Source organism: Hypoxylon fragiforme (genome assembly GCF_022984875.1).
Source record: "Hypoxylon fragiforme strain CBS 206.31 chromosome Unknown GGS25scaffold_7, whole genome shotgun sequence".
In the NCBI taxonomy this organism is placed as follows: Eukaryota; Fungi; Ascomycota; class Sordariomycetes; order Xylariales; family Hypoxylaceae; genus Hypoxylon; species Hypoxylon fragiforme.
This window is the reverse complement of record NW_026054762.1, coordinates 1,881,969-1,904,338: the sequence shown is the minus strand read 5'-3', so window position 1 is coordinate 1,904,338 and position 22,370 is coordinate 1,881,969. Positions and strand designations below refer to the sequence as shown.

Genomic DNA, 22,370 nt, shown 5'->3' with positions numbered 1-22,370 from the left:
TGATATAGGAGGTCCATTGGCGAAAGGGAGATGGAGATGGAGATCTCCTGGACGATATGGTGAATAGTACTTATGTAGGTAGCTAACCTAGTCGATCTACGCAACTTGTCGAGTCCCGAATGGGTTTTTTTTCCTGCGACCTGATGGAGACGGTGATGGTTGGGGGAGGCAAGAGATCAACGCTTGGTTTTGAGGTTATTGAAATTGGCATCCCATCTACTGTACATACGTACCGCTGAGCAGGTGTTCTCTGTCGAGCTATAATGTTGCGAGTCGTCTATAGGTAGGTAGGCAGCCTCGTGCATCGCTGTCGACCAAAGCAGGTTTACTCGTAGTACCTATATCCATCTTCCCAGCCTAATGATTGATTAGATATGCCTTATGGACGGACATTAGCTCTGTTCTTATCTCCTGGGCAGACTCCTTACAGCTTAGCAGGCAAGGAGATGATATATTGAAAATACTCGGTTAAGTGGCCATCTGTTTGTGTTCTACCAAGCAATGTTATGTGATATGTCCCTACCTAGGTAGGTAGCCCTGTCAACACGCTTCCTTATTCTAGGGTCCCTGCGGCCTGCAATATGGTCCATGGATGTCCTAGGTTACCCCCTTCGAACTCTCTTATACCATCTACTCGAGATGCAGGTAGCAGATACATGTTCCCTAGTAGGTACCATCTTTCCCTTACAGCAATTCCAGGTTCGCAGTCTATTAACTGCCTCTACCTACCTCCTACATCTATAACTCACATCCATGTATCTCTTTCAACACACACCATAAGAACACCGAGATCTCTACTTTCCTCCCCTAACCCCCCATTTTCAATCACATAGTATCGCCCACAATGGTGCTTCAACAGATACCCAGGTTAGGTATAGGGGCTGATGTCAGGCACTTACCTACCTACCTATCTTAGCAGGTACTGCACGAATCGTTACGTTCAGTGAGAACGAATCCATACATCCCAACGATAGAAACCGAGAGAAATCGTTACAAAATTTACCTAAGAATAAATACTTCAAGTTGGAATCATTTCTATCACTAGGACCCATGGACTCATTGGATGAAGTTTAGAATGATTCCTGCGAATAGGGGGTTCCCGCTACGGTAGGTAGGTACCTACCAACCTAGTTAGGTACTTGCTTGCACTTTGGAAGAGTGAGCGAGTAACTATCTGACGGCATCTAGGTATTCAAGAGACTAGCCTAAGCTCGGTTTGCATAGCTCATGAGCAGGTCCATAGCTGGAAGTTACAAATCAACCTTAAATGTCTGCCTACCAGGAGGTACTCAGGTATAAGCAGCAAAGCCCTCTAGACATATACTAGTAGATTAGGTATGTACGAGCACGGGGACTTCACTTAGATTACCCATGATTAACCACGTGCCACTCACGATGCCTACCTATGTAGGTATACATAAACACGCAATGTTATGCCATGCCGTGCCATGCCATTACTCAAATAACCATGGACAGAATGCCTAATTTGTTCCTATGCTTTGCTTTTTTTAATTCCCTAATTCCCTAATACCCTACCAATACCAATACCAAGTTTCCCCTTCCCCATCCCCCATCTCACGCAATCTAATGCGGACCTAATGCTGCGTAGCCTATAATAATAATAATTCATTTTGCGTGCTGTTGATCAAGATCAAGCCCGTACTTTTCGTTGCCGTGGCTTGATAAGACATGGGTGGCTCAAAAGACAAAAGTCATCAGCCAGAGTTGTTGAGCCAAAGGTAGTTTACCCTAGGTATGTAGCACCACTGATCCAGGGTGCGGCCTGTGCTCTCACTAGGTAGGTACTCATAGTTGCACCACGTTGTTGAGCAGCCGGACCTCCTCGCCGGGGTTAAAGGCCGGAAGACCTATGTACGGACATCCGTCGCAGCGGAAGGCATCTCCCAGCGAGCAGTTGCCACATGATCCAACTTTTCCTTTCACTGTGAAGTCGACCTCGTTCAGGTCGCTGGTATCGAGCTTGAGAGCTTGGAGACTGGCATCTGCTTGCTTTCGCTTGGCCGCATCTTCTGCCTCGATCTTCTGCGCCAGGCCACATGTGCAATCCTTGCAGGCACGTCGTCGCTTGCCAACCTTGGGTACGCATTCGGCAGCTATAGTAATCATTAGTTACATAACTCTCAGGAAGGCCAAAACTATAAAAGAAGAATCGCTTACGAATAGCTAGGGGCTTGTTCAGATCCTCCTCCGTCAATAGGGTATCTTCATCAATCAACTCGTCGTCATCATCATCCTCGGGAATTCCGAAGTCATCGCTGAAATCCACAAAACCAACGCCGACCGGTGCTGGCTTTACCGCAGGTGGTACCATGTTCAGACTCGCATCTTGGCCATTGGCTTGGTGAACGGTGACATTCGTCACAGCAGGTCCTGCAGCGCTTCTCTTCTTGTTCTTTCCGAAACCCAACTTCAGAGGGACAGCGGCTGCTGCCCCATCGTCAGCCTTGGTGAAGCCGTCTGCGCCAGGCAATAGCCCGGAGAACAATGCCTCTCTCGCATCGGGGGTATTGCTGCCTTGCGCTAGAGATCCATCTTGTGCTTGAATCTTGCCGCCGACTTTGAGGGTTGAGACAATCTTGGCAAAGACGTCACGGTTCAGCAACAATGTAGATTCCGAGCGGGTGTCGTCGGCATCGGTTAGGACTAAGATCAAGTCGTATGTGGCATCGGGGAGGTTGACAAGGCCGGCAGAGAGACGGTCAAGCATCTGTAAGTCAGTGACAGAGCGGTCGTGAGCGGCTAGTACGCCATGTAGTTTCTCCTCATGGCTTGCGATAGAGGGCGGGGCTAAGAGAAGTGTTCGAGGCCCCGACGATCCATTCTGAACGGGAGTCGGTGTGAAGGTGTCAAAGTCGGAGGTGTTATCGATGGTGACGAAAGAAGGAGACATGGTGGAGATTTGAATTGCGCTCGATGCGCCTCCTTGCCGATATCGAAACAGGAAGTTTTACGAGCTTGTCAAGAGGTACTTAGGCTATTAGGGACGCAAATGATGCAAAGTGATGTTGACGATGGTATCTTTTTGGTTTGGTGGGGTAACGACTAGTAGGATGGATGTATAAATGAGGGGCACTTTAAGAGGAGAAAGTGCCAGACAGAAACTCGTAATTTTGTATCTGCTGTGTGCACGCAATCTATATTTGTTTGTTATGGTTATGGTTATGGTTATGGTTATGGTATGGTTTGGTGACGAAGGTGAGGTGAGGGAGCGATGGTGGGATATGGGATAAGATTACAAATTGGAATTTGCGAGGCGTGTAGAAGAAAGAAGCGGAGTTGATTATTGGTAATAAGAGTATCGGATTAGTTAAAAAATGTTACTAGGGAGTGAAAAAAGCCCTTTTTTTGCTCACTAAACAGTTTACTAACCTTAAACAGTTTACTAAACATAGGTCGGTACAAAGTACGTAGTCTCAGTGCAAAAATATTTCTCGACTGTGACGAAATGATCTCCGCGCAATTCTTATCAGATCCGATCGCGGCGCAACAAACAGTATACTATGCCGTAGAAATATCAACATACACACAGTATTGCTTAACTAAAAATATAGGTAGATTATCACGCCGACACAGTCTAATATATTTGGTGGACACGGTATGTTCTGCTACACCAAAGCTGCATAGTTGAAGTCAGTGTATTCGTCCAATATAAGCTTGAAAGACAACGAAGCCTCAATGACGATCCTCCGAGATCAACGACGAGTCTTTCTCCAGGTTAGGTCTAGTTACCACGTCGCGGCATTTATTTCAAGATAAGCTCAAACACCATCTGAATAACCATGCCAGATCTAGATAACATCATCTGCGGCAAGACAAGTTTGGGCTCTTGACGAACTACGGCACTATCTGTAGCTGTCCAGGTACAAATTCCCTATGGCTGTCTACCATTCTGCCATGCTACATAGATGTTTACGCATTAGGTGTAGTATTTGGGACTGGTTGCCTACCTGGTGTATACTTTGATCTTGTTACTGATTACAAGGGATTCCCTAGTTGTAGATGCTTCTAGGAATGAGAGGCTCAAGCTTATAGTTCGTAACTGCTCGATCTGTATTACTTAGGTACCTAGGTTAGTAGGTTGGGAACCTACTCGAGTCAGGGGGGATAACCTTGAGAGATATATCTAATCTCTTTATCGTTAGAGATATAAGAATAGAAAAGTGACGAGTGACGAGTAATGAGCATAGAAGCTATACAAAGGCGAAATAGCCGGAACGACCACATGACCTCCGTGGATAATGTAGGAGCACTCGAAGTGGATATGGGCCTTTGGTCTGCGACACGGATATGGAGTATTCGTCGCTCTGGCCGAAGAATCTAATTCGAAGAATCGTCTAACGATGATACTAGATTCCTAGCCCCATCTTTCTGCTACATACTATCTACCTAGTACGTAGGTCGGTACGGTAAGTAATATGAGCTAATGGACTGAATGGTAACATATTGTGCCATCCTCGCCAGATATTACTTCTCGGGAGTACCTATCTGAGATAGAAGAGTGAGCAGGTACTGCATATTTTCCACCTCTTATCGTGGCCATATTCATGTAGATGCCGCTACCGCCTTAGGCTAGTTGCTAGGAAGGTACAATACCTACCTAGACAAACTCATACATACCGCTTGCTCGTTTCAGTGTTGTCGTGTTGGCGATCGGAGAGTAGTTACTCGGCTTATCAAATGGATATCAGTTCTGGCCAGAATTATCTTGAGGTGTCGTGAGTGACCACATTCGAACCCACAGGACATTGATAACAGTCTGACCTTTACCAGCCATACATGCTAACACCTGTGTCCTCTGTAGTACACATGCAGGTAGATAAGGTAACATCAGGTAAGGTAAAGGTAGTTTCTAGATGTTTCTTCAGTGGTGACAAGAAAGAAAGTCCAGAAAGTGCCCCATCCCTGTTCTCGTCTGCGAAGTGAGCCGCCAATAAATGTGGATTTCCCCGCATTCTCACGCAGCCGCTCATCATCGCCCGGGTTAGGAAGCACACCTTTTACAGGGTTCATTGTTCCTGTATACAATAGTACATGGGACTTTTTCTGGGGTATTAGTGGGCCTGTACATGCCGTTTGCTGCCAGGCTGTCCAGTTGCAGTTGCCAGTGCGTACAACATCAAATGCTGCATGTCTCCCTTTCATTCCTTGTTCCATTTCGAATTCTCCGTCTAGACTCCCTCCCGCTTTTCTATCTTTACGTTAAGGCCGTGAACTTGATGAGAAAGTCGTTGGTAAGATAGCATTGAAGATTAACGGACGTAAATGCATACATACATAATAGTAATACAGGCTAGAAAAGGAGTCGGATGAGAAATTCCAATAATCAACGGATTGCAATGCTATGATGTAATTTAATACGAATTGAGCAAATTAAGCCGGACAGCCCCATCAACATGAGGAAGTTGAGCACCGTTATTTTGCACCGGATTGAACGGGTAAATTCTCGAACTCTCGAGATCGACAAAATACATACCATGTTACTACAAAGTATGTAGTTACATACATATGCACACAGCACCTACGTACATATCTTACCTAATTGCATTTTGCAGTTACTGAGCTAAGATGGCTGCTGACCGCCTCCTATTGGTTGGCACCAGTTTCCGAGTGATCCTTTAGACTGGGGTCCCTGTTCTTCATGGGCTTTTTTGGCTTCTCTCGCTTTCCTCACTTCCCTGTCGTCCCATGCCGCTACCTAGCTACTAGATCATTCGGTAATCGATCCCGATGGTTGTTCAAGGTATGTCTGGTACCTATACATACATAAATACTCCGTACATGCATACCTACCTACGTACATATCTCAGTAGCCATGGAAAGTGTTACGCAGGGTAAAAGGTAAAGGTAATTATTGAATTCAAAACATGAATGTTGCGTAAGAGTTGTTGTTAAATGTTTGCTGTAGTGGGCTGGTGACCCCTTTTCAGCGGAGATTCTTGAACTTTCTTCTTTCTTATGACATCTGAACTTCTGAAGCCCCGATTAAAAGACGGCGAGTGCCGTTGTTACTTTCACCGTTTCAAAGAAAACAATCGAGCCAATTGAGCGAATTGGCCAATAGGGTCATCTGCTCACATCACGTTAGGCCATTTTAGAAGCTTTGACAGCTTGCGTCAACTGGTCACGCGATCTGCTTGATGAATCCCCAATTGCCCCATCCCCATTAAAAGATCAGCTCACCCTGGTACTATACTGTACTGTCTGTACATATACCTACGCTAGCTATGCATGGAGGTAGGTATTGTACAGTACATCGCGGCTTGTGGGCCGTGATCCGCTGTGGAAAGATGGAAAGAAGGTCGTTCGAGAGCTAGCAACTATCGCGTGCCTCTCTTTGCCAATCTGTATCAGTACATCACCTTTAACATCACCTTTACATGCTACATGCTACTATGTATTCAAGCTGGATCAACTTGGATGTATGTGGTAAGTAGCTACCTGGCCTAGTACCTTGCAGCTACTCATAAACAGATTAACAAGTTAACTGATTAGGAAAGAATACACCAAAGTATGAGCACGTTAACGATGTACTGTATCTAACATACATACCAAGTACCACACTATCCTGACTCAACAATCAGGGGTCAGAAGGGGCACGAGGGTAAGGGAGGGGAGGGGCATGGAATGGGAAAGCATGATGAGGGAACGAAACAGATACATCAGAGAGGAGAGAGAGGGGACCCTCAACTTGACTCCTCAATTGACGTCGAATGTCTTAAAAGCAAGCTCACTTCCATCCATTGACCTTCTTCCAAGTCTCCAACAAATACACTCAATCACACTGAGCCAAACACATACATATCATACATATTTGACGCAACCCAACTCTTCCTTCGACTAAGAGCCATAGCCACCCCACCATCAAGATCCAATTTCATCCACCCTTTTTATTTGATCGATCGAACCGGTTGCACCACTACTACATAGACCTCAGACCGGGCAACCTTGACTTAACAGACTTGATAACCTACTTACTCTGCAGCTCTGTTCTCCTCTTCTTCGAAACATTCTCTCCCACTATTATTCTTCATCTTCCTTTCAAGAGACTTAGTCGAACTCATCTACACCCAATTCATCTTCTGATCTTCATAATCATCTCTCTCCATCTAAGAAGTCACTAGATATCCACCAACGTCCATCTGACTTCCCCCATTGGAGCTCTTTGTTAACCCCTCCTAACTATCCAAATACCTATATCAAAAGTAAGCTTACCCGGCTTCTACCTTTTGCTCCTATCAAACCCCGCAATGACTTTGGTGTGACGTACTCGCTCTTGGGTGCCCCTGGGTGTTCTTGTTGCACCTGCACCTGCACCTGCTTAACCAAGCAGCATCATCGTCTTGTAGAGCCCGTTTCTTGACGGTCGATGCCATAGAACATGCCTTATTGATATGCGTTCCTCTGGCAATTGCGTTGGACAGTTGCTAACATATGCCGTCGTTTGTAGTGACTCGTTCTCACAAGTACAACGAAAAGAACCACGCTGGCCTTGCCGAAGGCATCGTCCTTCCTCATGAGAACCTTCCCAAGTTCTTTGCCAAGAATGGCTTCGATGGTGTCGACCCCAAAAAGACCAAAAAGAACGGCGGAGGCAGGGGCAACTGGTAAGTCTACAGTTTGATATCATTATGTTCTCCAACATGGAATTGGCCTATATACTAACATATCATACTTGTAGGGGCTCGACAGGTGAAGAAGTTGTTGATGAGGACTTCAACTTTATGAATGCTCGTCGCCGCTCTAACAGCAGCACATACTCCACCCACCTCAAGGACTTCAAGACCAAGTTCGAGATCAACGAGCCTGAGCCCGTCTTCGAGGAGAGCATTCACGGCCCGGAGCCTGAAGATGACAATCTCTTGTCCAAGACCGAGACTTCTTCCAGCGCCGGAAGCTCGGCCGACGAGAAAGAGCAGAAGTAATGTGAGAACACACCTCATAAACGAAAAAAGCTCTCGCAGTCCTGTGGGAACAGGCCCCACCTCCCTCTAATTGCTATGATTATGTGTGAATATGACCAAACTACGGTACTGAAGAGGATAACTTAAGGGAAATCTCGTTGCTATGTCGGGCACTGGCTCAGAACGGGACACCGTCGGCTCTTTTCAAATTTTCCAATCTATTTATTTACGAGACATGAACAAATCGTCTCTGTTTTTCCGTGGTTTAGCTATCTACTGTTTCTAGACAGGGTTGGCAAGGCAGCGGCGGCGGGCGACGGAAATCTACATCCGATGATGGTGACTCAGGAGAGACACCACATCGATAATGTATTATTATTATTACTATTAAACAAACCATAGTGGCATTGGCCCTTGTCGAAGTTAAAGACGAAGATATGGGCTAGAAAATGTCAATGTAAGAACATCTCCAAGGCAGCTTTTTTACACTTGAACTATGTACACGTTTGCATTCATATTTTGACATGTTGATATATCGGCTCTCATGTTACCTACCACCAATATGAAACTGGCAGCAATTATCACAACTCGCTTTTCACATTGGGCACGAGGTACCTCGACACGTTCATTACTAGGTAATGAAATGCATATATCAATACAAATAGGCAACATACATAGTGTAGGTATAAGAACCTACCTACCTACCTTTCCTATCCCTCCCTAGTACATAATTAGGTTACACACAAGTCTTCATGTCATCATTATTACTGCTTGGTACTTAGGTATGATGGATAACCTATACCTAGCTAAGTATCCGGCAATACTACATACATATGGATACCTACCTACCTACCTACCTACCTACCTACCTACCTTACACATCACTCCTCCCAGGCAACAGCCGTGTGGGCAAGGAGAACGAAATCCGCCAAAGCCTTCCTGGCGGGCATCTCCCGCTGGCCCTCGACTTTCAAGGCGTCGATGCGGTGGCCCCCGATGTAGCACTCTGTGCTCGACCTGTCCTCGGGGAAGTGGACTACGATGTGATTTTTCCTTTCGTGGTCGGCTGTCGTTGTTACTGTTGAGGCTGATGTTGTTGAGGGTGTAGTTGAGGTTGAGGTTGAGGTGGAGGCAGGCTCTGTGCTTGCGCTTTCTTCCTCGAACGGGATCAGAGCCGGGACGCAAGGAACGCCGATGACATCGGAGACTGGGGCGAGTGTGCTCATGTCGAACAGATCTTCTTCGCCTTTCTTGAGCGAGACGAGAGGGGGTGGTGCGGTGGCGGTAGCGGCAGGACTAGTAGTAGTAGCAACCTCCGGCCCGCCCTCCTCCGCCCGCGGAGCAGGGAAAGCGACACGCGGAACAATGATCCGCTTCACCTCGTCCTTGTCCCGCGACCGCGAGAGGAACCACAGGGGGCCGAGGGCGCGGTACCGGTGCCACAGGTTCGGAAGGTGTGTGGCGCGGATCTGGCAGTCGGCCTTGGTGATTTTCGGCGCGTAGATCAGCTCCTCCTCCTCCCCCCCCTTCCCATCCATCTCCTCACGCCCCACTGCTTCTAGCGGCGGCACGTGCACCCCCTCGCGCAAGCCCCTCACCATCATCTCCGCCGCCACGGGCGTGATGCGCGCCAGCAGGTCGCCGAAGGTGTCGGAGGCAGCGATGGGCAGCGGCGGCGAGCGCGCGAGCACGAGGCCGCGGTCGAAGCTCTGCGGGTCGAGCGTCTGCAGGCTGATGCCCGCGGAGCTGTGGTTGGCGAGGAGCGCGTGCTGTAGGGGCGCGGGACCCCGGAGCTCGGGCAGTTGCGAGGGGTGAAGGTTGAGGCCGCCGTAGGAGGCGAGGCGGAGGAGCCGCGGGGGCACGAAGAGCCCGAAGGAGACGGCTATGATGAGGTTGGTGCGTGGGGGCATCTGTTTTTGGGGGGAGGGGAGGGGGTGGGGGTGTTAGTTTTTTCTTTGGTTTTGATGGGTTGGTGGTATACGGGGGTTTGAGTGGGAAGGAAAGGGGGCGGAAAGGGGAAAGGGGGCGGAAAGGGGAAAGGGGGGTGGGGGGATGTTAAGACGTACGTTCCATCCTGTGAAGGTGTCCAGCTCGTGGATCGGGAGGCCGAGTTTCTCGGCTAGCTCTCTTAATGGCGCTGTGGTGGGATGGTCTGTCAGTATATCTGAGTATTACGGTAGTTACCTTACCCAGGTGTATATTGATATAACACACACACACACACACACACACGTATACATATATACCAATGCACAGGAAGAGGCACGAAAGCGTAAGAAAGAACTACTCACGATGAGCAATCTTCTTCAGCCCCCTGCCAACGTGCTTGCCGGGCCGCACCACCACGTCGATGGACTCGATGAGCTCCGGGTTCTGCTCGTGCTCCTTATACAGCGCCTCCAGGGACGCGCAGCTGAAGCTGTCGGAGCCGCAGAAGAGGATGCGCAGTGGCTCTGACGTTTTCTTTGGCCTGGGGCTTTCGCCCGCCGATGCATGCTCCCCCTCCGCTGCTTGCAATTTAGCGGCAGAGGTAGCGGTGGTGCTGCTGTTAAGCGTGCTGTAACCTCTTGCCTGGCGACAACGGCGGCATATGCTCGACGGTGGAGCCGCAGCCCGGAGCGACGGCGGCGGCGCTCTGGAGACCAAGGCGCTGCCACGTCTGGGCAGTAGAGAGGTAGACTCTGCTGGTAGGTCCCGCCATGCTCTTGAGAGGAGGGTGGCTGTGATAGTTCGTCTCAGTGGCTGCTGCATTGCGAGAGGGGTTTCAATCTGTCTGGCTCCCAATTTTCCTCCTTCGTAGCTACATGCCTAGGTACCTAGGTAGCTATGTAGGTAGGTATATATGTAGGTAGCGAATGGAGTTTGGTGAATGGAAAGCTGGGGTACATGTAGGTAGTTAGTTAGATGTATATTTGAATCGTGATATGGGCAGAACGATCACGTGCCAATTGGTTAGTATGTAGGGCATTAGTGTCAAGTGATGAGTAAATGAGAGAAATGTTACGAGATGCCGTCTTACACGGTGATACTTAGTTACTAGGGTCCCCGTTTAAAACTTGAAAACATTCAATGTTATATTTCTATTAGCAAAGTTACATACCTAACACATATGATACAGTGCTTATTATTCTGCTTATTCTGCTACTCGTTTGGACTAATGTTTCATTATCATAAAAAGGTATAAGGAGTTATAATCGATGGAAGTTATAATTTCATAATATCTGTCTACTTCAACACTGTCTACTTCAACACTACCTTGGTAGACCAATCTTTGCAATCTGACACCTACCTTCTTTCCCCTTTAAATTTATTTTGTTTTGCTTTCTTTGGGTATAGGTCCGAAACAAACGACGAAAGACCACAAGTACTGCCTCTTAAAATAGAACTTGGATCGGCATTTACGTGGCAAACAGAATCGGCTCCCTATTAAATAGCGCAACGTCGTGCAACCACTTGAATCGAGACAGTGTATCATAGCTTCCCCCCCCCCATTGTAGTATTGTACTACACACTCGGTGTGGAATGGATCACTGCATGTGTTGTAGTGTGTATGTATGCCGACCGTTGCAGAAGAGTACCTGGCGGGGTGAGACCCTTGGAAGGTGTGGTCGTCGGTGGTCTGTGGCATGTCTGGGACCTCTCCTTTTCCCCTAATTCCCTATTTCACGAAAACCTCGAGACCGGTCACGGGGTAAAACGGAGGGTTTTGTCTTGAAGACGACTTTTTCTACCCTATTATCGCGGTAGACGTGTCGCAGACAGACAGACAGACAGACAGGTAGGTACCTAGTAGGTAGTAAGGTAGCATTTGATTTATCAAGACTAATGTCATTACCCGAAAAGTCGCCCTATTTCTTCACACTGCTTCCCGGTCGCTATAGTGCAGCGCCTGCAACCCATGGAGATCATAGTGCGCGAACTCATCCTGCGGCTCGTAGCGCGGCATCGCGTTCGACGTGACGATTGGCTCCATGCTGTTAGGACTATACCCCTCTAGGCTATCATTCGAACGCATGTGGCCTCCCGTCTGCAGCGGAGGTCGCGAGTTCGGGGTGACGGCCGAGAGCAGCATGCGGTTCATCGCCGGCAAAAATTTCTCCTGGCGGATGCTTTGCCAGCTGACGGATTGCCGCCGCGAAATGCCCTGCTGGTTGTCCGTCGATACTTGGGTCGCCGAGGTCCGGGTCGTCCAGGCGCTAACGTGCGTCGAGAAGACGTTGAACAGCGGGCTGAATGTCGCTACACAGGCGCAAATCAGGCCTGTGTTGACTTCCAGGATAGAGAAGGTAAAGCTGATACCGGCCCACCTAATACGATAGAGTTAGTAATCCATATTGCTTTGCCAAGAATCTGATATATGGCTTGATATTTCCAAGTATTTTTTTTCAAGGAGTGATGAGAAAAGAGGATAGAAAAAACGTACCAGGGGCGATCGTAAGACAGCATGTTATAAGTAGAAATGGCCCATCGGACGCAGGCAACAGCCCAGGCACTGACGATCCCACGTTAGCAAGTGGCTTACACAAAAGTGCGTCATGCATATTATTTTCGCTCACATAAGACCGCTACTAAGCGCGAGACTGAGCCCAATCTTCTGTCGCGCCGTAGGGAACTGCAATTTCCATACCATCCAAAGGGGTAAGATGCCGATTAGTAAGTCACTCGTCATGTGGCCAGCCCCGTAGATGATGTTCGCCGCGATCGAGTTCAAGCAGTGGCCCTCCAGGGTCGGCTGCCACTTCTTCGCGATCGGGTGGCAGCCGAGGAACTCGGTGAGCGCGTTGCAGGTCAGGTACCCGAGCGTGTAGAACAGCGCCCCGTAGCACACGTACCGGAACTTCTTGTTGATGCCGAAGATCTGCAGGTACAGGAGGATCAGCGCCGACTTGAAGCCGGCGAGGCTCAGCACGTAGAATTCTGACGAGATGCCGATCCAGAGATAGTATTCCGAGTTTAGTTCTGGGGTGAACTGCCATATGTGCAGGCCCATCCCGTGATAGGTCGCATTGGCCATCAAAACAGCATGCACAATGATGCTAACCATCGTTCCCGCGACCACATCTATATATTCCTGTTGGTGAGCGCACAGCTCCATTTTAGGATTTCTTTTTATTTATTTTTTCACGGGAGGGGTGAAGACGTACAGTCGTCGAGGCTCCAGGACCTCTTTACCATATAAGTCCGGCAGTAAAATCTGGCGGCGACGAAGCAGAAGGTGATGATAGGCATCACCACTGCCGTCCTCCAGACGTGGACGCCATTTTCGGCCGGAAGTTTCGGCACGACGGCATGCTCACTCATGGCTCATAAGACGGAGGAGAGGATGAGGAGCAGGATGTGGTGATTATTCAGAGCATGAAGGTCTATCTTGTCCATCCCCAGTTCGTTGAAGACTGGCAGTGAATGGAGGGCTCAAAAAGGAATATACGAAAAAAAAAAGCCAAAACCAAAGCCAAAGCCAGAACCCCAAGACCAAACCAAGAAAAACAAGTGGCCCATATGAAAGCTATAAAGATTGCCCTACCACCCTGGGTCCCCAATAAGTGGATGATGGTTGCATCGGGGACAAGGCCCTGGGGGCATTTCACATGGGTGTGCTAGTGTAAGCGCCCACATATAATTCTGCTGCGAACCCGAGAAAAAACGTGCTATTGCTTGCCCATGCTAAAAGGGTAGTATCCCTATTACTATCTCTTTTCTGTTTCCGTAACCTACCTATCGTTTCGGAGTTCTTTCCTGCTTTCTCACTGTTCAAAAATGCGTGTCAAATCGTCGGCGGTGTGAGCGGCGATGTTACGGTATTTGGTAATGATGTGCGTTCCCCCATTGCTAGCTTATGTAAATGCTATGCTGTGTACTACCTATGGTACTGACTATGTGGTAGTGTCGGCACGTCTGCCCTGTGCCTTAGCCACTTGCGTTGTGTGCGTGTATATCATACGCGCCAGAGACATACATTGGGAGCCCAATCTAAACGTGTTCCCGGAGACAAGCAAGCACCAAAAAGAAGCTTCAATGATATCCTGTAGATAATAGGACCCGGACCTGAACTAATACTGTGCCCACTGCCCACCTCCACTATCTAGCCTACTAACATATACCAAACTCTGCCACTATTATTGTTAACTATCAGATCGTTCAAGGCCATATGCCGGGCTTTCTATCTACGCCGTACATACACTACAGGCGCACGTACGAGGCGCCAGAGAAGAAGCACCGTTGCGGCTAGAACCCGCAGACTGAAGAAAGATGGTCAGAACTAAAATCCTTGGCCGATGATTTCTCACCTTAGCGGGCCCTGGCCTTATCCCAATCAGCGAGGACGTGCTGGGAAATAATGGCGTGCTTCCTTGCCATCTTCTTCATATGGACTTCTTAGGGTAATCTTCATCGTATGGAAATGGATTAGTGCAGGTCTAAAGGGTAAGACTACACTTATCTACCGCCGTGCTACCGTGCTGCCGTCTACCCCGCGACAAAAAAGAAGTGATAGGGCCGTTTTGTTTTACATAGGTGGTTGTGCGACGACGTCAATTCTAAGAATATCTCCCTTTTGGTGTGGTGACCTTCGTTTTTTGCTGGCAAGGGAATGCTTAACTGCTTATTTCTCCCCTCCTCTCCCTTGCACTGGGCTGAAGATAGTGGCCTTCTGGGGTGACATCGGACGGAAATAGGGGAAGGTAGGGTTACATACAGTACAAGAGTATGACGGCTTTGCTAGGGCTGTGTGGAATGGGCAATGCATGCGCATAGATGTGTATAGGTAATCAGTTAATAATAAAGCATCGCCAGCAACCATTAATAATTGTAATTTGAATGTTTTGTATACTATCATGTATACTATCATCCGTCTATCCGTCTATCCTTCTATGCCTAGGACTCCAGGTAAAGCCCATAGCCCCATGTCTGTCATAAGTCCAGTTGACAGCACATTCTTTTTTTCTCTCAAGCCCTTGTTTGGAATCAGTGCCCGTCGATTCAGCTCTGCGGCACAGCCAGGCTCCCAAAGAGATGGAAACGATTAACTAATACTACTCTACGAAGTACTTTAATCGTATGCCAATGTCGCGGATCTCATCCAGGACGATGTACATACCCTACATGCCTACGATGTACATACCTAGTTACATACCTAGCTACATACCCATGTGGCTGAGATTCCTGAATCACCCCCTTCTCTGCCCAGTGCCCCCAATCTCCTGAAGATCTTGCCTTAAGTTGTCTAGCCCTGCGAAGAAAAGCTGGGATTCATAAGCGCGTTTTCCAACCCGCTAAAAACACCAATGCGACCCCAATGTTGTCACCATTTATTTGATTGGGATCACTAGGGTCCCTTTTACCCTCTTTCCATCGTCCTAGACTAACTTGAAGGGAAGCGAAACCGAACAAAAAGCTCAAGAATCACATGGCAAGGACGGAAGTCAAGTCAAGCATTGTGCATCTCAAATCCGCAGTTCCGGGTTCCTGTTTCTTCTTCTTCAACCTGCTAGGGTTAGGGTCCTAGAGATACCCTACCTGGTCCTTTCATCAATAATCAATGTTGGCGAGGATTTTAACATATTACTGTACATACCTAGTACCGGGTTTTACGAAGTATGTCCTATATCCATCCTGCCCGTGGAGATAGAATCTCATTATTACTCCCTGTCATTCGCAGTTAACCGATTAACTGATAGTTGATACTATGTAAGAGAACCTTGGAAACGCTCACGAATCTCGTTGGCCCTGGTATGGATGAGCCCAGAACCCCAAAGCTGGGGTCCCCTTTCCCGCGTATTACAATGAGGGTCGAGTACGATGCTGAGAGACGACTATCATTGGCTGGTAGAATGCCTAGTAGCCCTATGGCATCGTTCTTGGGATAGCTCTAACCTACCGCTAGCACATAGTAGAGATTCTTCGCGCTTCACTCCTGTTTGTTGGCAGAGTCGTATTGTAAGCGAATCATCTCGAATCATTTCGAATCATACTTAAAAGTTCTCGATCGAATGCACCTTTACATTAGTACTATGCCGTAGTATATCATCCAATAAGCTCGGACCGATACCTACTACCTACTAGTAACCGGTCAAGTAAATAATGTTACAATTCACTTGGTCGCAGTAGACATGAATAAGTCGGCAAAGGGTTCAAGTGACTTGATTGATTCCTACGTCAATGTATCTACACTATCATTAGAGAATCTTTCACCATGATCCATTTCTACCTAGTATCAACCTAACACAGATATCTAGGTACCTGAGGGATTTGGGTATATACGCATCGATTTCAACCGGCGATAAAAATGTCGCCAATCACGAGGCACATCCAAGGGAAAGGTAATGAACTTGAAGAGCCGCTGTGAGGTTGGAGTGTGACCATGCCCGGTAGAGCCCAAAACCTACGGAGTGTCTCACGATAGGGCTCACACATATGCATCAACACTTCACCACCCAACATCGAGTCTACATTTACTACTGTAAAGCTAAAACCTTTATTCCCTCAGCCCCCCCCAAAGGATTCTCGACTCCGTCGCCGACATATATCCATTCACCTTTGCAGTAGTATGGAGACAACCTTGGAACCCAACAAGACACCGAAGTGATCGCTAGAGTTACATAAGAGAGTTATCCATAGTAAAATCCTTCGTGATGTCGCCTTTGTCACGTAGCTCAACACTCGCGATGCCTCTCAACGTGCCTAACATCAAGCTACAGACGCGGTATCGGGTCCAAGAATACCTACCCATAAAGAAGAAGAAGTAGAATTGTTGACTATTGGAGAAACCCCCTTCCCCTCTTCCTCCCCCCCCCCCCCCCTTTTTTTTTTTTTTACGACGAAAGGAAATCACGGGTCGTGAAAGAAAATGCCGACATACATACATCAACAGTGAGGCATCTCATGTGCTCTCTTGCGTATGCTTTGTGAAACATCCGCGCGCTGACCGGCGAACTCATGTTGACCATGGCAGTTGCCCATGACTACTCTACTCTGACCTGCCTCGGTCGCAACTCTTCGTGAGCAATAGATAGATGGATACCGTACTTGCCCGACGTGTCGGTCGTCCTACCTACCTTCCTTGTATGGGGTGATGAAATGAGTTTACCGTGCATGCTTTCCAAGGGTTTTTATGTCTTTCTGCGCTTGGTCGAGACGGAAGGAGAACCTTCGGATACTGCATTGAAAGGCAGAATACCATACCTACCTATTCAGTCATCCTGTTCGCTGCATGTCATTCATTTTTCCTTTCTATACCGGTCTTCCTTTTCTCGTCTACCATGTACTTAATTCACCCAGCATCCATAATATATCTTCAGACGACTATCGTTTAAAATCTCTTGAATCAAGCTATTAACCTAGATGCCTACCTAACTTGCTTCCTGTATCCGTAAACCCACGATCCTGCCAAATCATTTATCCCCTGCATCGTATCCCCCAAAACAAGCAGGCAAAGAAAATGAACAATCCCACAATCACCGACGAGCAGCCTCGACCCCAAGAGCCTATGAATGCCGAGCCCTCCCAGGCCGAGGAACTTGTATCATCCACGCCTTCAAAGGCTCGTGTCCGGTTAGTCCAGCGTAGCCCAAATACCTTACCTACATGGTAGTATCTAGGGTAAAACCAGCAGACTTACCTAGTTATTTACGCACCCCCAACCGCACAGGCCCGTCTCCTCGCCCCCAGACTTCTTCTCCGGCTTCAGCTCCGGCTCCGAAGCGAGAAAACGAGGTCCCCCCCCTCTCCGCTTGCATGACCGCCCCATCCTGGCAGAACAGAAGAAGCCTGAGGAAACCGAAGACCACCAGCAGCCGCAGACGCGGGCACGGGCACGATCACTAACCGAGGCCACTGCTGCTGCTGCTACCTACACCCTCTTCCCTCCCCAGCAGTACCCCCGTCAGCAGCCGCAGCAGCCGCAAAACCAGGCCACCACCACCACCACCCTCACCACCACCCTCCAGCAACTCACCCTCTCGCAAACCCGCTCGCCGGGGCAAGCAACGCAGGCGGGGCCGGACGGCAGCGACCCGACCTCGACGGCCGCGGCCGACATCCGCGGCGGGCTGACGGGCGACTGCTGGCGCGAGCCGTTCCAGTGCTGCTCGCACTGGCTCGGGGAGATGTGCGGTAGGGAGCGGTGAGGCATCCATCGCAGACAGATAGAATGATGGAGAGGCGAGAGGTGGCGAGGCCGAGGGGAAGGGCGGCGAGGCTCGAGAGGCGGAGGCACGGGAGAGAGATGGAGAAGAAGGACAAGAAGGCAAGGAAAGTGCCGGCGTTGGGCGGCTTTGGGAAATGGAAGTGGGTGGCGTGGGTGGTTAGACGCGCTAGCGGGGTCGTTGGCGCGCTTCGGCGTGTGCTGGAGCGTTGGGCGGTCGTTGGGCGGTTTCTTTACGGGATGGGGGTGGATACCCGGGGGTCGGTTGTGGCGGCTTTGGAAGGGTGGTTTTTCTTTCCTTCGCCCCCTCCCCCCCTTTTCTTTTGTGACCGGATGGGTATGGGGAGAGTCGCGCTCTCTCTCCTTTTTGGCAGCGCGGTGGGGTATTGGGTTATTAGGTTATTACGACTATCGCTCCGAGGATAAAGCAAAAAGGGGGTACATATATATATAAGGTTAATTTGGTTTTTTGGTTTGAGATGGCAGCGGTTAGATAGGTACCTAGGTAGGTAGGTATAAATAAGAAAGCGCTTACACAAACAACCTTCCAAACACTAGGTACCTAATAGCCTAAACTTCCTCAGCGGAGCGGGTTACCTACTTAGTCCCCTCTCTCCTCGGCTTCTCCCTCCTGATATACAACAGCACATCCCCCAGCCCCTTATGGTAAATAAGCTCCAACCTCATGTAGCCGCTCAGCATCTCCTCGACGCGCGGGGACACCGGGTCGGCGCCCGCCCCCGTCCTGAGCTGGATGATGGCGGCCGGGCTCGCGAGGTCCGCGACGATCTGCTGCACGGGGGCGTTCGGCGAGATGGAGACGACGAAGGCGTTGTCGTCGACCTCGAGGAACGCGCGCGGGTCCTCGAGCACTGTGATGCCGGCGCCGTCGAGAACCTCCTGGTCGAGTGGCCGGTAGGCTGGGTCCTGCGCGAAGCAGCGAACCTCCTCCTCGTTCTTCACCTCCTCCCTCTCCTTCCCCTTCCCCTTCCCCTTCCCCTTCTCCCTTTCCTCCCCCCGCAGCACACGCCAAAACTCGCCGAGCACCTGCGTCAACCCCATGGTTTCTTCCTCCTCCGCATCATCGGACTCAGACTCAGACTCAACCCCTTCCTCCTTAATCGCGCCAATGATTCGCTGTAAGCTAAGCACTAGCGCGTGCTGCGTCAGCGAGGCCTCGTCGCCCTCGGCCAGCGGCCCGCAGGCAAAAGCCACGATCTTGGTGACGGAGGCGAGGCGCCGGCGGTGCAGGGTTAGTAGCTTTTTGAGGTAGCCGTGCTGCTCGCTTGTCTCCCATCTTTGCTGTGTTGAGGTGAAGAGGTGGGTTAGTTCTGTGGGGGAGAAGTTGGGAGGGAGGAGGGCTGGTTTGTGGTGGGGGTGGTGGTGGTGGGAGTGTGGACGCATGATTACGGTCGACAGGTAGGCCTTCTGTAAGTCGAAGAACTTCATGTCGCGCTGGCTGAGCATCATGTGCAGCGGCCGGTAGTAGATGGATAAGCCATCCCTTTTTACAGAGTTAGTTAAGAGTTACTCCATAGAGATATGATTTACTTACCGTCTTTCACCATGGCGGCATCGCAAATCCTTCCAAATGCCCTCGTCTATGTCCAAGATGGTCTGTATATTGTCTCCTCTTATGGTGGTTTGGTGAAGTACACTGCCGGTCAGCACTTGTTCTTTGTGCTTGTCTAGCTGCTTGGCGAGTAGGCGAAGGCCATCCTTGGTGAAAAACTTTTGGCCTCTGTTATACCATAGTTGGATATTGTCGGCGATGATTTTCTTCGGGGTATCTATCTCCATATGCTCATTCATCTCGAAAGATACCTATCTAGATATAAGTCGGTTTTCGGGATTTGGATTCTTCTGATGTGGTTCACAAATAGTGCCTAACAGGGACTATTTGATGAGAGTAACAGCTCTTCGATATTAGAGTATAAAAATTTATGAGTCTATCATACTAACAATAATAGTACATCAATAAGGGGCAGTCAAACAGGCTTGTTTAAATGCCCCTGGTAAGGTGAAATATAAAGCAGCATACACATAATAGACTCATACGCCAGCTCAAAAACAGTATGTACGTACTACACGATGACTTGCACTAGGTAGATATTAGCAATCATTGACATAGCTCCGGCTGATGTAGCTCAAGAATTGTGGTGTTGTTCAATACGTTTTAAATACCAACGACCAAACTATGCGAGGAAATACTCAAATGTGTTACCATGCGTGTTCAAAGAGTTTTTCATTTTGTAACAGTACCTATATACACCTGGAGGGTTTGAGAGGCTGCATTTGTGCCCTCTTCAAAGCTTCAAATTTTGATTTTCCTGCTTGCTGCAAAGAGGATATCTTAGCATGTAGTTCACGCTTCGCGAACCATACGTATCGTATCATACCAGCGAGCCGGGACCAAATATTCATGTCTCATAAATAGAAATTCACACAAAAGAGGGTATCGAAGTTTGCTTAGTTTAAGAATTCGCCTTTAGTCTTTGCAAGTTGCTCGTCGTAGTCTGTTTGATCTATTAGTGACTAGATATTTGAACTCATATCGCATAAGAACGTATAATGGAAGGGGAAAAGTAAAACTCAGTCAATCTTACACGGCTGAAAAGCAAGCCATCCTTTCCCGGGCCCTCCAACTTGAAGAGCTGTGTAGGCAGCTTCGTCATCATCGATGGGGATCTTCTTGTATCCAGCGGCCGACGCCGCATCTGCAAGCAACTGGGCTTGACAAGTCCTCTCGAGACTGATGAACCAGAAAGCAGCCTCATCGACACTACCGCCGACCGTGAGGAGGCCGTGATTCTGAAGTATGACCGCTTTTCCATTTCCGAGAGCCTTGGCAATCCTCTGACCTTCTTCGCTATCCAAGACCACGCCCCTGAAGTCTCGATACACACCATGGCTCTTGTAGAACCTACAGGCGTCCTGAGTGATCATCTCGAGCTCACGACCGAAGACAGAGAAGGCTTTTCCATGCACGCTGTGCGCATGGCACGCGGCGTGAACGTCGGGCCTCGCTTTATGAAGCTGCGAATGGATGGCAAAGGCAGCACCATTCACGGGCTCGTCTCCCTCGACTACATTTCCATCCTCGTCGCACAGGATCAAATCCGATACCTTGATGAGCGAGAAGTGCATCGAGAGTGGGTTCAACCCTTGATATTGTTAAAATAATTCATGTTGCCTACCTAGTACGCCTAGAGCGATAGAACTCATAACTAGGTCGATGACAACTTGGAAAGCTTACAGAAGTGATCGGTCAGGATGGGATCCCGGACCGATATATGACCGGCAACCCCCTCGTCGAAGCCGCGATCCGCAAAGACTCGGAACGCTGCCGCGAGATGCTGCTTTCGGTAAAGCCTCTCATCTTCTAGATTCTCGAATTGGGGGTAGCTCCGAATGTTGAGCTTCTTTCCACTTTTGGTCTTGCCTTGGACTTGGACTTGCGGCGGAATCTCAACCTTGCTTTTCCCACTGAACCTGTTCACTGCCCCTTTGTTGACAGCAGAAAAGGCTGGTGCGATTTCGGTGAGAGTATCGGTGGTAGACATTTCCAAGGTGAAAGTAATAACGTCTAATCTCTCTCTAAACGATACCTTACCCAATAGGTGTCTTTACGTAGCTAGGTAGGTAAGTGAGAAAGAAAGAAAGAAGAAGTAGAAGAGAAATAGTCTGTAGACGCCCCTTCTACTACTAGATATGTACCGCTGGCTGGGCGGGGAAATGACGCCAACCAATAATGATAACCAATTGCGAGCTTTGTCTCTAAGGTGTAATTCAGGGTTGTTACTCCAAACGAAGGGTGAAAAGCAAGCATAACTTGACGACGAACTACCGTCCGAGGTAGATATTCGAAGTGGAGATACTACCTAGAGTTTCATTCTGGCATTCTGCATTCTGGCATTCTCGCGATGATACCCTACCATGCTATATAGATAGCATACGAGGTTAGGTAGTCTGGTGATGAGGGGGGTCCGAGACAACCTGTTGGATGTAAAAAATCAAAAAGCATCGGGTATTGTTATTTTCATTGCTTCAGAGGGGTTATAAGGGGTTACTAGTATGTTTTATAGGAGCAACAGCAATATAACTAATAGTTTCTGATTATTTATTTAAATTATTGCCGGTTGCCGATGCGCAAAGTGATAAGCAATGCCCAGGTACCTATCTAGGTACCTGAGCCACAATGGCATACGACATCATGACGATCCAAGGGGGCTCAGCTTAGCACCTCTAACCCAGACATCCCCGAATTATGCATTATGTGGTTTTATCGAGTATCTAACCTCTCTTAC

The 22,370-nt window shown here is 48.8% G+C and overlaps 7 protein-coding genes across 7 annotated transcripts; 2 read left to right on the top strand and 5 right to left on the bottom strand.

Moving 5' to 3' along the window:
• Positions 1-1,209: 1,209 nt before the first annotated feature.
• GGS25DRAFT_499747 (Fe-S cluster assembly protein dre2) lies at positions 1,210-3,404 on the bottom strand. Its single transcript, XM_049261807.1, has 2 exons — positions 2,179-3,404; positions 1,210-2,114 (listed from the first exon to the last, which is right to left on the bottom strand). Exons 1-2 carry the CDS (start codon positions 2,909-2,911, stop codon positions 1,807-1,809), a joined length of 1,041 nt encoding a protein of 346 aa, XP_049114808.1. The 5' UTR covers positions 2,912-3,404; the 3' UTR covers positions 1,210-1,806.
• A 2,344-nt stretch (positions 3,405-5,748) lies between these two features.
• GGS25DRAFT_523809 (uncharacterized protein) lies at positions 5,749-7,943 on the top strand (the record flags this gene model as incomplete). Its single annotated transcript, XM_049264492.1, has 3 exons — positions 5,749-5,761; positions 7,469-7,625; positions 7,700-7,943. The coding sequence occupies 3 exons, from the start codon at positions 5,749-5,751 to the stop codon at positions 7,941-7,943; spliced, it is 414 nt and encodes a 137-aa protein (XP_049114807.1).
• A 470-nt stretch (positions 7,944-8,413) lies between these two features.
• GGS25DRAFT_499742 (Formyltransferase) lies at positions 8,414-10,876 on the bottom strand. Its single transcript, XM_049261806.1, has 3 exons — positions 10,214-10,876; positions 9,989-10,059; positions 8,414-9,832 (listed from the first exon to the last, which is right to left on the bottom strand). Exons 1-3 carry the CDS (start codon positions 10,671-10,673, stop codon positions 8,804-8,806), a joined length of 1,560 nt encoding a protein of 519 aa, XP_049114806.1. The 5' UTR covers positions 10,674-10,876; the 3' UTR covers positions 8,414-8,803.
• Positions 10,877-11,778: 902 nt separating this feature from the next.
• GGS25DRAFT_523807 (uncharacterized protein) lies at positions 11,779-13,223 on the bottom strand (the record flags this gene model as incomplete). The annotated part of the gene is made up of 4 exons (XM_049264491.1): positions 11,779-12,229; positions 12,346-12,414; positions 12,479-12,983; positions 13,067-13,223. The coding sequence occupies 4 exons, from the start codon at positions 13,221-13,223 to the stop codon at positions 11,779-11,781; spliced, it is 1,182 nt and encodes a 393-aa protein (XP_049114805.1).
• Positions 13,224-17,936: 4,713 nt separating this feature from the next.
• Positions 17,937-18,745, top strand: GGS25DRAFT_499731 (uncharacterized protein). The gene is made up of 2 exons (XM_049261805.1): positions 17,937-18,507; positions 18,599-18,745. The coding sequence occupies exon 1, from the start codon at positions 18,070-18,072 to the stop codon at positions 18,487-18,489; it is 420 nt and encodes a 139-aa protein (XP_049114804.1). The 5' UTR covers positions 17,937-18,069; the 3' UTR covers positions 18,490-18,507; positions 18,599-18,745.
• Positions 18,596-19,949, bottom strand: GGS25DRAFT_533266 (uncharacterized protein). The gene is made up of 2 exons (XM_049265659.1): positions 19,619-19,949; positions 18,596-19,567 (listed from the first exon to the last, which is right to left on the bottom strand). The coding sequence occupies exons 1-2, from the start codon at positions 19,873-19,875 to the stop codon at positions 18,661-18,663; spliced, it is 1,164 nt and encodes a 387-aa protein (XP_049114803.1). The 5' UTR covers positions 19,876-19,949; the 3' UTR covers positions 18,596-18,660.
• A 33-nt stretch (positions 19,950-19,982) lies between these two features.
• GGS25DRAFT_499724 (arad-like aldolase/epimerase) lies at positions 19,983-22,168 on the bottom strand. The gene is made up of 4 exons (XM_049261804.1): positions 21,320-22,168; positions 20,670-21,227; positions 20,463-20,579; positions 19,983-20,400 (listed from the first exon to the last, which is right to left on the bottom strand). The coding sequence occupies exons 1-3, from the start codon at positions 21,624-21,626 to the stop codon at positions 20,533-20,535; spliced, it is 912 nt and encodes a 303-aa protein (XP_049114802.1). The 5' UTR covers positions 21,627-22,168; the 3' UTR covers positions 19,983-20,400; positions 20,463-20,532.
• Between the last annotated feature and the right edge of the window lie 202 nt (positions 22,169-22,370).